At 55.1% G+C, this 13,737-nt stretch overlaps 1 protein-coding gene and 1 long non-coding RNA gene across 5 annotated transcripts in view; one reads left to right on the plus strand and one right to left on the minus strand.

Moving 5' to 3' along the window:
• The first annotated feature begins 8,889 nt into the window (after nucleotides 1-8,889).
• LOC135308251 (uncharacterized) lies at nucleotides 8,890-10,195 on the plus strand. The gene is made up of 3 exons (XR_010368784.1): nucleotides 8,890-9,666; nucleotides 9,730-9,783; nucleotides 10,128-10,195. It is a non-coding gene; the product is annotated as an uncharacterized LOC135308251 (long non-coding RNA).
• Nucleotides 10,196-10,839: 644 nt separating this feature from the next.
• The window catches only part of SRGAP3 (SLIT-ROBO Rho GTPase activating protein 3), a 72,853-nt gene continuing 69,955 nt past the window's right edge, over nucleotides 10,840-13,737 (minus strand). For all 4 annotated transcript variants that reach the window (XM_064433164.1, XM_064433168.1, XM_064433167.1 and 1 more), the window contains exon 22: nucleotides 10,840-13,664. In XM_064433164.1, coding sequence (XP_064289234.1) covers nucleotides 13,248-13,664 — 417 coding nt within the window. In that variant the 3' untranslated portion in view covers nucleotides 10,840-13,247. The remainder of the gene's footprint in view (nucleotides 13,665-13,737) is intronic.

Raw genomic sequence — 13,737 nt, forward strand, 5'->3', positions numbered from 1 at the left:
ACGGGAACCGGGGAACGGGAATGGGAGCGGGGATGGAACCAACGGGAACTACGGGGAACAGGAACTACAGGAGCCCACGGGAACGGGAACCGGGGTACGGGAACAAACGGGAGCGGGGAACGGGAGCGGCGATGGAACCGACGGGAACAGGAACCACGGGGAACGGGAACCGGGAACAAACGGGAACTGGGATGGGAACGGGAACTACTGGAATGGGAACCGGCGGGAACCACGGGGAACGGGGATGGGGAATGGGAGCGGGGATAGAACCAACGGGAACTACGGGGAACAGGAACTACAGGAGCCCACGGGAACCGGAATACGGGAACCACGGGGATGGGGAACGGGATACGGGGATGGGAGCGGGGATGGAACCAACGGGAACGGGAACTACGGGAACGGGAACCAACGGGAGCTGGGATGGGAGCGCCAGGAACGGGAACTACGGGAACGGAGATGGGGAACAGGGATGGGAGCAGGGATGGAACCAACGGGAAGAGCGGGAATGGGAACTGCGGGACCGGGGATGGAGCCCGGGACCGGGAAGTGCCGGAGCGGGGATGGAGCTGCAGGGAATGGGAAGTGCCGGAGCGGGGCCGGAGCCCGGCAGTGACCGGAGCGGCTGACAGCCGCCAGAGCCCTCGCCTCACACGCCTGTGCTGTTCCTGCTGATTAAACGTGCTGCACTGCAGGTTTTCACACACACCTGAAGCACATTTAACCATTTCTATAATGCTCTGCAGAGCAGCACGGGCTCCCTCTGCTCCCTGCGTTTCACAGGTGTGTTTTAGCCCTTCACTCCTTGCAGACTCAGACCTGCTCCGACCTGAAAACCCTGTGCACCCGTGCCTGGTTTCTCCTGTGAGCTAGTCTGGGTTTTGAGTCAAGCCCAGCTCCCTCACGGCCCTCCAAGCACACAAGGCACAGCAATGCTGACAGCCTTTCACTAGTCAGCATCTTCCCAGCCCACCCAAAATGCTCCCAATTTATCACCCTAGCAGAGCTTGTGCTGGCAGCTCCCTCAAACACAACCTTTGCTGCTTTGGCAGAGCACAGCCACAGCTCCACAAGTGTCTGGTCATTTCACACAGAAATTACTTGAAAGCACAAATGAAATCCTTTTTTTGTTTTTTAGTCTACTGCAATGACTTTAGGCCAACATAAATCAGCCAAAAGCATCTTACTGTTTTACAGAGCAGCGTGGAAGCTTCCATGAAAATGCTGTGAGTTAGCAGCCAAAGGAGCCAGAAATAATATTTAAACTTTCTCCTGGAGTGCCTTAAGATGGACAAGATGAATAAAATCACTCTGGGCATTTCATAGCAAACAGTGCTGACTGAGTGGGCCTGGCCTGGGGGATGGATGAAATGACACTGGCTGCTGCACAGGCAGCCTGGGGAGAGGGGGCAGCAGGTGAGCAGGCAGAGAGAGCCCAGAGCTGGGACAGGGACACGGAGTCAGAGAAAGAGCCAGTGCTGAAGTGGCCTTTGCTGGCTGGGGACTTCTGCCAACAGCAACACTTGCTGACATTTCAGAGACATTGTTTAGCACACGCACATATCTCCCATTTGGACAATGATGCTGATCCAGTAAATGTTAGAAAAATCATGAGTAATCTCACAGCTCCAAACTACTCCGGTATAAAAACTCCCACACTGATAATCCATGCACTCTTAGACACAGTGATAGGTCTGTAATACTTCCCATTCTCTTTGATTGTCTCCCAACAGTGTATTCCATTGACAGCTTTGTGCCTCAGAGGCACTCTTTGTCTGTTTGGTTCTTAGCCTGGGTGCAATTCCCTTCCCCACCATTTAAAATAAACCAAAGGGGAAAAAAACAGGAATAAAAGAAAAAAAAAGCTGAATTAAATTAATTCATCTGCTTGCAGAAACGTGAGGATGCTGAGCATTTTGAGAACAAGTACCAGCAAGAGCCCAGGAACAACATCCCAGCCTCAGGAAAGGCTAAGACCCTTCCTTCTCAGGGGGAGATGACTTGACTTTGCCCAGTTTCTCTCAGTGATTCCCTGTGCAGTTATTCCGTGTATAACTGCAGTGCTCTGTATCCCACCAGAGACCTGAGATGGAGGCCCCAGGCAGGGGCTGACAAATAGGAAACAACAATTTGCATTCCCATGCAGACAAAATGGGTAAATCAGGTGAAATCCAAAGGCAAGAGAGTCAACACATTACCAGAAGTGTTTCTTAGTCGACATTCCAGCTCTCCTGCACAGATTTAGCCTTTTTCAGCTAGGAAAGGGACTTGGGAGCAGTTTGTGTATAAATTGTTGGCAGTCCCTTGTGCCACATGGCTGCTGATTTGCCACCAAAATGCCCATTGTTGGGACTTCATTCCTCTGCCAAAAACTGTTAGGGCTGTTCTGCTGCTGTATTTACCACTTCAGTGCTGCCTTCCCCTGTTCCTAAACAGTTCTCAGCCTATGCAGGGGTAGCAGACCTCCCTGCACTCCGTGTCTCTGCCAGGTAAGACATTCCCCAGACATGCCCCTGCTCCTGTGAAGGTTCATTTGTCCTCCCTGTAAATTACTGGGAAGTGCAAGAGAGGCCCGGGAGCTCCTCGTGGGGCTCTGGCCCCTCAGCCCTTCCCAGCTCTGATTTAGGAACACAGCTTTCACCAGCGAGGCTGCCGTGCTCTGCCATGGATTGTGCATTTGTGCCCCTTGTGCCCGGGGGCAGGGATGCCTCCCACCAGCCCTGTCCCTGGGCATCAGCACGCTCCAGCAGGCCCAGCACTGCCTCACCAGGAGCCTGAGGAGTCCAGAGCCACTGGGGATGCATTTCCCTGGATGATGGGGCCTCTGCAGAGTCTGGCTGCTCCTCGTGCCACTGTGTGTCACCTCCAGCTCAGCTCGCGCTGCTGAGCTCAGCAGAATTCACTGGTGCATTTCACTGGGGAGCTGCTGCTCATCAAATCAGCAGGGTAAAACACTCACAGCAAGAACTATGCAGAGGCAATTTCGGCTTCTGCTCAGCCTAGCCTGTTTATGCCTGGATTTATGTGCCAGAATGAGACTAAACAGAGGGAGGAGGAACCATTTGTCACCAGAGCACACGCAGAAAAGCAGCTCCAGCCTGTCCATGGCGCAGCAGCCTGCTCTGGTAGTGCACAGACCACTGCTGATGACTCTGGGTGAGATGTGTGTTGGGATTGATGCCAGTGGTGGAAAACAAAACCTCTCGAGTGTTGGCAGCTGAAACACCAGGTAATTACTTAATTGACTCCATGATCTCCACCTTGGAGCAGCAGCCTGCAGCACTCAGGCTAAAAGCAGAAGCCCATTAGTAATTCTGGCAGCAGTTAATGTCCCAGACCGTGGAAAGCAGAAACCCAGAGCAGGCTGGTGCAGTGTTTGGAAGCTGAGAGACACCTGCATCCATCCATCTGCTAGAAGCACTCACCCCTACTGGACCAGCAGCTCCTCCTGCTCTGACCAGAGACACAGACACAGAGTGTCCAGAACTGAGATCCAGGCAGGGAAACGACACCAAAACTCAAGACATATCAACAGAAATTCAGCACAGAAGAGAATTAGCCCCATTCCCTGCTGGGTGGCACTGGGCAGACTGGCACAGGAGTCCTGCTGGGACGTGGGGGGTGGGAGCCTTGGGACGGGCAGGGGCACCAGATCCACACCAGGTCTAAACTGGAATCGAGAGGCAAACAGGTGAGCAAAGTTGTAAAGGTGCTGCAGAGAACCACTGCCAGAACGGGGAGCTCTGTGGGAACAAAGCCACATTTGGGGCCACTTTGGCTGTTGGGTCTGTAAAACATTTCCTTGCCTTCCCCCCAGACAGGCCAGCCCTCACCAACACAGCCACCCCAGAGGGATGCAGTCTGTCACCTGCTGCCATCAGCCGTGCCCTGGGGAAGGCAGCAGCACCCCAGTGCCAGCACCCCTGCTCTGGAGGGCACAGCGGTGCCACCGAGGCTGCCACGCTGGGCACCCCACAGCCCAGCACTCAGCTGGTTCAGCTGTCAGCACTGTGCACCAGTGACCTCCCCGAGCACAGGTAACTGTCCCGTTAAGCTGACTTGGGCAGGAACAAATCCAGCCTGGCACGGGCTGGGCTGGCACAACGCGTTTGGCCCTTGCTGTCAGCGCGTGGCAGCGGGGCCAGGAGCAGCTGGATCCAAAGGCACAGCAAGCAGCCAAAGGGAAGGGTGGCTGCACACAAGGCTTGTCCCCAAAAGCCCTGTCAACAATGTATAACTTCTTACAGGAAACAATCATTTATATCATTCCCATGGACTTCAGTTGCCACACCAGGGAGGAGGGAAGGCATTAGTCATGCACCAGCAGATGTTTTGACTTACGTAAGACTAATTTTTTTTATTTTTTTCCTTTAAGAAAAAGGCTTCATCTCACCTAGAGCCTTCTTGAGAGCCTGCTCACTCTCAGCCATTGCCACAGCCTCACAAGCTCAGCACTGCCCTGCTCCATGGCACAGCTCTGCCAGCTTCAGCACTTGCCCAGTCATTGCTAACTATATAATTTTTATAAAGGCTGTCTTGAAGGGAGTAAAAAAAATGGATGCAGCAACAATTTAGAGAGAGAAATGCAACAGAAGTTCCATTAGTGCTCAGCAGCAGCAGGTGGGGGGTGGGAAATGCAGCCAAGGACAGTTATTTCTTGGAGACACATCCAGGAGGGAAACGAGCCCTCAGCTTTGGGCGGGATAGGGAGGTTTGGGCTGGTGACCAGCCCTGCTGACAGCCCTTTCCTGGGCCAGTCACAGGGAGCTGTGGCCAGGCTGAGCCCACCCAGCCCCATCCTCAGTGCACGAGCTCCCAGGGACAGCAGCCAAGGATCTGCAGCAGCTCCCAGCCAAGCTCTCACTCATCAAACCTCCAAGTGCCCCAGGCAGCTGTGTCCTAATTAAGAAATTTATCTTCGTTAGATAGGACCGGACGCGTTTGCGTGCCCAGAGATGAGTCTCATGCTGATGGGGCTGGGGTGGAATTAGGAGCTGCCAGAGGGTGCCTGGCCTTTGGAAGCTGTCAGGAGGGTGTTATTGGATTTAAAGGTCTGGGATAAGCTTTGCTCCAGAGCTGGAGCTTCATTTCCAACACACAAACCTCCTCTGGCTTTGCAGCATCAAGGACTCCAAGCCCAGGTCTCTGGAAGATTCCTGGGAGGGAAGAGGCATCTCTGTGGAACACAGCAAGGCTGGTTTACCTGCAGTGCTTATGCTGATCTGATGCACAAGATATTTACAATCCAGCAAATGACACTTTTATCCCAATAAACACTTAAACCAAGATGTTTCAACAGCTGCTGCCTCCCACCCCACAAGCAAGGGAAGTGATCCCAAAGGGCAGCAGGAATGTGGAGCTGTTTTCCAGCTGAGCTGGGATCATAAGAAGGTTTCCAACTGCTCCACAGTATTGACAGAAGATGGATAATGCTGCAGTCTCTCAGGCCTGCTAAAGTCTGGTTTCCAGTGCTTCTACAGTGAGGCTGTAGGTGTATATTAAGGGGAAATAAAAGGGTTCTCAAAAGTTGAGTAAATACTCCTATTTTCGTTGTGTGCCTGCAGCCAGCTCAGGCACAGGACACAGCACAACCCCCCCAGGGAAGGGGCTCACTCAGCCCTGGCTGCTGCAGGTCCTGCTGGAGCCCAGAGCTGGGCAGGGCTGGGGACACTGGGGGCACCAGGAACACTCCAGACACCCAGCACGTCAGCACTGGTCAGCCAGGGCAGGGCTCCTCTCCAGGGACACGGGGACATTGGCTTGGGCTGGGGCAGGGAGCGAAACATTCAAAGAAAAAAACTAAATTTGAATCCAAGCTCAGAATGCACCAAACCACAGCAGCACGGGCTGTGCCAGCACTGTCCCTCCCACGGCTGATGAGCTATCCCTGGGCAGGGCCAGGGCAGCTGACAGCTGGAAAACACTTGGCCAGTTTCAAGAATCAGTCTCATCTGCAGTGTTTTCTCCTCTGCACAGGAAATCAAACACATGCTCGCAGGGAATGCCTCCAAACCCAGGCACATGCTCACAGGAAAACCTCTGCCACGTGCCTGGGGCCACTCCTGCTGCCCTGCCCGGGGGCTGAGCTGCTGGGCAGCCCCAGGCACCAGGGGTGCCACGGGCAGAGGGGATCAGGCAGGAGAAAGGGCCCTAAATGGCCCAGCAGGGCATGGTCCAGCCACAAGCAACGAGGGTGCAATAAATCCACACCCTAACACTTAATATCCACCCTCCAAAATGGAACAGAGCATCTCTCAAATGTTCACAAGAGCAGGGAACCCCAGGAAAGACAGAGCTGCTGCCCAAAGGGATCTGAAAGCCACATCTGGGCTGAAACAGCAGCAGGGGCTGCAAAACCCCTCTGACCTGGGATGCTGGGTGAGCCACTACCCTCAGGTGGCCCCAGACATCCCACATGGCCCTGGCTTCCCATTCCCACTCCTCTCTGCACCCTGGGCTCCCTGCTGGCTCCCTGCTGTGGCCCGTGGCTGTGCACAATGCCAGTGCCAGGGCACAGCCATGCCCAGGGCACAGCCAGTGCCAGGGCAGTCAGACTCAGAGCCACAGGAGGGACAGGGAGCCATGCACAGCTCCTGCCATCAGCTCACAGCAGGCTCTGGGCACCCACAGCACACAGCTCTGTTTTAGTTTTAGACTTCAATGGAAAATCTTTACCTCATTTGCTAAAAGCACTTCCATGTCTTTGCGCATGAAAAAAATTACTAAAATGTATTAGCAATTTGGGTTATTTGATTCAGTCAGCAGGACTGAGAGCACTTGTTCCACTTTGAGTCCAGGTTCAAAGCACTAATCACTAAGTTCTGCACCATTTCCTCTACATTTCATTTCTGGGTCATTTTTTCATTCACTAGCTGTGAGTGTGACAGGAGCCAGAGTGCCCTCAGGTGTCCCTTGGAGCACACAGAGGCTCTTGGATCCAAGGCAAGTCACCCAGAGGCCATTCCTTGGCAGTCAGAGCTGACTGGAGGCAGCTGAGAGCTCTTCCATCTCCTCGGGGGCTCCAGGGAGTGCTGGTGAGGCAGAGCCAGGGCCCGGCACTGTCACCCTCCAGCTGTGCCCGCTCCAGCAGCCCAGGAGCTCCCCAGAGCTGACAGCAAGGGCTCTGCTGTCTCCTCACCCGCGGAGAGCGGGGCTGGCTGGGGCAGCGTCTGCCCCCGGCCCTCTGTGTCCGCCTCCGCGCCTGCATTCAGGCTGGTTTTAGGCAGTTTTTGGTTTGATGCAATCCCCTGCCGCATCCCCCTGAAGCCGACTGCAGAGGGAACCAACACCCGGCGCAGCAGAGCGGAAAGGTGATCTACATGCAAATGCTGCAACCGGCCCACAGAAACTAATAAATACATCCAATTTATTGTTCACGCTTAGAGTTAATGATTATTGCACCTCACCTGGCTAACTGGGCCCTCTGGAGAGAATCAGGTATTCATTTCAGTTCAGTCAGTGGCAGCCCGTGCAGCACTTTGCCCGGAGGAAAAGGGAAAGGGGAAAAGGAAGAGGAAAAAGGAAAAATGAAGAAAAAGGGAAAAAGAAATTGAAAAAGGCAAAAGGAAAAGGGAAAAGGGAAACGAAAAGGAAAAAGGAAAAAGGAAAAAGGAAAAAGGAAAAAGAAAAAAGGAAAAAGAAAAAAGGAAAAAGGAAAAAGGAAAAAGGAAAAAGGAAAAAGGAAAAAGGAAAAAGGAAAAAGGAAACAGGAAACAGGAAAAATAAAAGGAAAAAGGGAAAGAAAAAAGGGAAAGGGAAAGGAAAAAGGGAAAGGGAAAGGAAAAAGGAAAAGGGAAAAGGGAAATGAAAAGGAAAAAGGAAAAAGGAAAAAGGAAAAAGGAAAAGAAAAAGGAAAAAGGAAAAAGGAAAAGGGAAAAGGGAAAAGGGAAAAGGGAAAAGGAAAAGGAAAGGGAAAAGGAAAAAGAAAAAACGAAAAAGAAAAAAGGAAAAAGGAAAAAGGAAAAGGAAAAAGAAAAAGGAAAAAGGAAAAGGAAAAGGAAAAGGGAAAAAGGAAAGGGAAAAAGGAAAGAAAAAGGAAAGGGAAAAAGGAAAGAAAAAGGAAAGGGAAAAGGAAAGGAAAAAGGAAAAAGAAAAAAGGAAAAAGAAAAAAGGAAAAAGAAAAAAGGAAAAAGAAAAAAGGAAAAAGGAAAAAGGGAAAGAAAAAAGGGAAAGGGAAAGGAAAAAGGGAAAGGAAAAAGGAAAAGGGGAAAAGGAAAAGGGAAAAGGAAAATAAGCGGCCCGGTGCCCTCCCCGCGGGCGCTCGGCCCGGCCGGGCGCGGGGCGCTGCTGCCCCCTGCTGGCGGCGGGCGGACACCGCGGGCACCGAGCGCACCGGGCACACACCTGGAGCACGCCTGGAGCACACTTTGCACACACCTGGAGCGCACCGGGCACACACCTGGCACACACCTGGAGCGCACCTGGCACACACCTGGCACACACTTTGCACGCCTGGCACACACCCCACGAGGCCTCCCAAGTGTCGCACACAGCTAGTCCCCAGCTGGCACCCTCCAGGCCTGGCCCAGCCCCGCTCCTCCACACGCACCCGCTGCCCAGGGACCTGCCAGAGCGGTGCCCAGGGTGCCCAGGTGCTCCCGCGGTGGGTACCGGGCCGTGCCAGACCCGGGCCGTGCTGCTGCCAGCTGCTCTCGGTGCTGAGGCCAGGGCGGTGACCAGGGCAGCCCCGAGCCCACGCTGCACTCACCGCCCCCCGGGCCGAGCCCATTAACCGCATTTAAGGAGGGGTAATTAAGGACGGGGCGATGCAGCTTGCCCAGCCCTCCCCCTGCCCGTGCCCTACACAGACCCAGGGAGCATCACCAGCTGTGTCTGCAGCTGCCCCACCTCGAGCACGGATCATGGATGGAACCGGGCAGCTCTCTGCCTCTCCACGCCGCCAGGATGGGAGGGGAATGAAGCCACGACCCAGCAGAAAAAAACCCAAAAACAAACAATGGGAAGAGACAGAACCCAGCCTGAAGAGTCCAGCGCAGTTCCTCACCGCCTGGGTGCGAAGGGCCCTGGGGCTGTTTGTTTAGAATGTGAGTTTTTTATCCCCTCAGCAGCATAAACAGCACGCAGAGCCGGCTGCAGGGGCAGGAGACAGTGTCTGTACTGCCCAGGGCAGGGCAGGATGCTGAGGGGCGTAGGAGGTGTGGGGAGGAAGCACAGGCAAGAGGCAGCAAATGTTCTGAAACCACAGACAACGTTTTTGAGAAAAGTTAAGCAGTTTATTCAACAGGATGAGTCCACACCCAACCAGTGGCTTCATCTACATGGCATCACCAGCACACACGAGGACCCACTCAGACACTCTAGCTGACGGCATCTCACCATACGTTACAGAGACAACACCAGAGGAGGAAGAGGAGGAGGAGGATGGCCAGGACAGCGGGCAGTCTCCCACGGCCTCCCGGCACAACCAGCCCCGGCCCCCCCAGACCCCGCAGCCCAGCCACGCAAAGCAAATCAGACTCGGGACATCTACTGCCGCCCCGCGAGAACCACAACACTGCTAGGCAAATTACACACCCGGGACACAACAACCACCTACCAGGGACTTCAGCCTAAGGAACAAAGTGCAGTCATGGCCGCCCGGGCCCGCGCTCCAGCGCTGAGGGCCTGTCCAGGGCAGGGGGGGGTGCCACCGCGCTCCCCTCACGGCAGGCCATGGCCGGGCTGGGCTGGACACTGCAGGGACACGGTGCCACCATGCTCCCCTCACGGCAGGCCATGGCTGGCATGGGGCAGGGCCGCAGTGCCACCGCGCTCCCCTCACGGCAGGCCATGGCCGGGCTGGGCTGGACACTGCAGGGACACGGTGCCACCGTGCTCCCCTCACAGCAGGGCCATGGTGCCACCATGCTCCCCTCATGGCAGGGCTGCGGTGCCACCGTGCTCTCCTCATGGCAGGGCCATGGTGCCACCATGCTCCCCTCACGGCAGGGCCGTGGTGCCACCGCGCTCCCCTCACAGCAGGGCCATGGCTGGGATGGGGCAGGGCCACGGTGCCATCGTGCTCCCCTCACGGCAAGGCTGTGGTGCCACCGTGCTCCCCTCACAGCAGGGCCATGGCTGGGATGGGGCAGGGCCACGGTGCCATCGTGCTCTCCTCAGCCCCATGGCAGGCCATGGCCATGGCTGGGCTGGACACTGCAGGGACACAGTGCCACCGTGCTCCCCTCATGGCAGGGCCATGGCCACGGCTGGGATGGATGACACAAGTGCCACCACACTCCCCTCATGGCAGGCCATGGCCGGCAGGGCTGGACAGGGCTGAGCCCAGAGCGGCGCTCGCTCTGCCCAGCAGACACAGCTGCCCTGAGCAGCCGCCCTCTGGGGCACAGCTCACCCAGCCCGGCTCCGGCGGCAGCTCGGCCGTGGGCCGTCACAGTGAAGCTCTGTGAACCCTGAAGCCCACACACAGTCTGTGCCCTCAGGGAGGTACCGAGGATCGGAGTCAGTCACTCACAAACCATGAGCGAGTTCCAGTTATGATGCTCCTACAACGCATGTGGTTCGATTTTGTGCCAAGTTCGCTTACAGAAAAATACATTTCTTCCCTTAAATTTACAGTAGTTAAAACTACACTTGGAATACCATATTACAAAGGGGGAGTTTATTCTCCAACAAAAATTCTTGGTTCCCTTTTCATTAAACAGAAAAATGGAAGGACTTCAAAAGCAATCACCCCCAGCACAACACAACTGCCCAGACGAACCCATGTGTGCACAGCCCCCAGGCCTGAACTCCAACCGTTTGTTTTGGTGCTCAAAAAGGCACTTAAAGATAAGAAAACAATTGTATTAAAAACCCACAACAAAACAAAACAAAGGAAAATGGAAGGCAATAATTTAATAGAAAGACACTGGAATTTGTACCGTATGGTCAAAAGTAAGGGAGGAAATAAAACCCCTAATGAAGATGGGTTTGCTCTCAAGTCATCTCAGAAAGCATACAAAAACCAGAAAACTGGCAAAGTGAATGTTCTCCAGGAACTAAATGGAAACAAAAGTAATAATTACTGGCAATGGCCACACAGCACTCGTGCCAAATGGGTCCTTCCCTCCCCAGCACAGGTCCCCGACCAGCCCGGCCTGGCCGAGCACCCGCAGCCGCCGCGCCAGGCCGGGCAGTGCCCAGGGGCTGCGCCAGGAAAGGGGGTGATGGAGAAATAAACACCAACGTGAACCAAACGCCGAGGACGTTCACAGACACGCACACACGCCGTCTGCCCTGCCAGCGTGGCAGGGAGGGACATGGGCAGAGCTGCTCCCCACGGGCTCTGCGAGGGGTGCCGGCGGCTTCGCTTCCCTTCGCGATTACTATTATTATTACTGGGTTTATTTTTACATTGAGCTACCTACTAAGTGCAAAGATTTGTTGAGTGGCATTGGCTTTATCTAATTTGAGCCTATTTTTGTACAGTTTACAGGTTAACAGTTACTTTCGAGCAGATAAGCAAGTACAGCAATATTTACAGGGCTGGCAGAGCGGGGCGCGAGGGGACGCGGGGGCCGGGCACGCGACGGGCACCCGCCGGTCCCACGGCTGCGGTGTCAGCTCTGTGCCCGTGCACAGGGCGCAGCCGTGGAGGTGAGGTGTGGGTGCAGCTGTGGAAGCACAGGCACACGGGTACAGGTGTCAGTGTACAGGCAGTCTGCACGCGTGGCAGCTCCCCAGCCGAGGACACACGGGCCACGGCAGGACTGACGGGTTCTGCCACCCTGGGCAGTGCCTCCGCTGCTTCCAGAAGTCAGGCTGCTTCTCCTGCAGAGCTGGGGTCCGCAGCAGTGCTGGAGAGATGAGGAAGATGAAGGGGGGGACAAAGCAAAGCCCCAGGCAGGGTAAGTGGCTGCTGGGTGAGTCAGGAGGGCTTGCAGGCGTCTTCGCCCAGGCACAGAGCAGCAGGATCAGAGACAGCAGGGAGGAAGGGTGAATGTCAGGAGACATTAGCACGTGACCATGGGGAAGTGCCAAATCAAACCATGGGGCATTGCATGGAAATCTGTACAAGGAAAAGCTGCAGGAGAAGCACGGAGCATCTCAGATTCAGTGCTTACAGAGGAGTCTGGATTATCACACAGGACCATGCAATCCCCAGCCTTCTGCATATTTTTTTCTCTGGTAAAACAAAATGTAGATTCTTTTGCATAAACTCAAACTGTTGTATTATATGGTACAGTACAGAAAGTGCAAAGTATCACCCATCAGATCAGCTTTGCATCTGATGAGGTCAAACACGGCTCATGCTTCTCATGCAGGACAACCACTCTGACCTGAGACCCCTCCTCACTGCTCAGGCCTGACTCTCAAGAGACCACTGGGTTGGGTTTTGATTTAAAAAAAAAAAAAAAAAAAAAGGAAAAAGCACGTGGGGAAAGGGAGATGAAGAATCTCCAAACTCTAAGTTACTCCATGCTTTACCACAGGTTTGGTCACTAGTCCTTGCTCACTCTGAGAACTTGCAGAGAAGCAGCATTCCACAGTCCCAGTGCAGCACAGCGTCCTCCTGCACGAGGGTGATGGCACACGCCTCACTCTGTCCCACTCATGACACTCACTTCACTCCATTCCCACCCATGGCACACACCTAGGTTTGTCCCTGCTGCCAGGGCATCACAGGCACATGAAGACATCTCAGGATTCAGGATTGGAAAGACTCCTGCTGGCCAGTCACACATGGTCATGTATGGATTTCCAGCTCTTCTCCACAGCCCAGCAGTGAACAGACCCCACTTGTATTCCCATCCCTTCTTTTTTTTCAATGCCAAGAGGTACAGAAGATAAATTCCAGGCTGGCCTTGTATTGCTTGGCGCACAGCTGCTGCAGTGTGAGCTTCCAGGTGCACACAGACAACCTTGGAAACCCAGACCAACCCACTGTCTCAAGAGAGGACATTTCAGAGCCAGTTTCTGAGGTAAATCTACTGTTTTAAAAAGTCACTGAATTCTGTACACTTTGTTTCTAATATATACTTCTACACTGAGTGTGCTCTCCAGTGCCAACACGTAGACCTGCCGTCTCCTCCTGCTGTAGGACTGCAAGCTCGGGAAGTGGTTCTGCATGGATGGGGTGTGTGCACACCTAGGTACATACACACACACGTATGTACAGCACCAGGCCCAGGCCCCACGCGTGTTTCCTTGCACAGAGGCTCCCCGGGCAGGGCTCTGCCCCCCTGCCCAGCCAGCGAGGCTCCGCCGCGCCCGCCCCGCTCCCGGCGTCCGCAGTCCCCGTGCCCAGCCTACATGGTGCCCGATTTATCTGCCGAGCTGCTGGGGAACAGCTTCTCGGTGGGGGTGACGGCGGGGCTGCCCACGCCCGAGCTGCTGCTGCTGCTGGAGCGGTGCTGCACCACGGGCCGCACCGGCCGCATGGGCGGCGGCCGCAGCTGCGCCCCGGCCAGCCGGGCCGACAGCGCCGGCTTGAAGGTGGTCATCATCTCGCTGGTGGAGCTGCTGCTGCGCCGCATGGCCGCCTCGGGGTCCCGGATCAGGATGGTGTGCAGGGGGCTGGCCGGCTCCGAGCTGGCGGCGCCCAGCGGGGGGTTCTTCAGGGGCTCCAGCGTGTCCAGGACCACGTCGGGCGCCTGCTTGGCCGTGTTCTGCCTCTCCAGCTCCCGCAGCTCGTTCAGCGCCGTGCTCATGGTCTTCTCGATGTCCTGCCAACGCAAAGCAACGTCAGCTGTGCCACAGCACCACCCGCTCTCCTGCACACCACCAGCTATCCTGGCA

The sequence above is a fragment of the Passer domesticus genome, chromosome 9 (genome assembly GCF_036417665.1).
Source record: "Passer domesticus isolate bPasDom1 chromosome 9, bPasDom1.hap1, whole genome shotgun sequence".
Lineage (NCBI taxonomy): Eukaryota > Metazoa > Chordata > Aves > Passeriformes > Passeridae > Passer > Passer domesticus.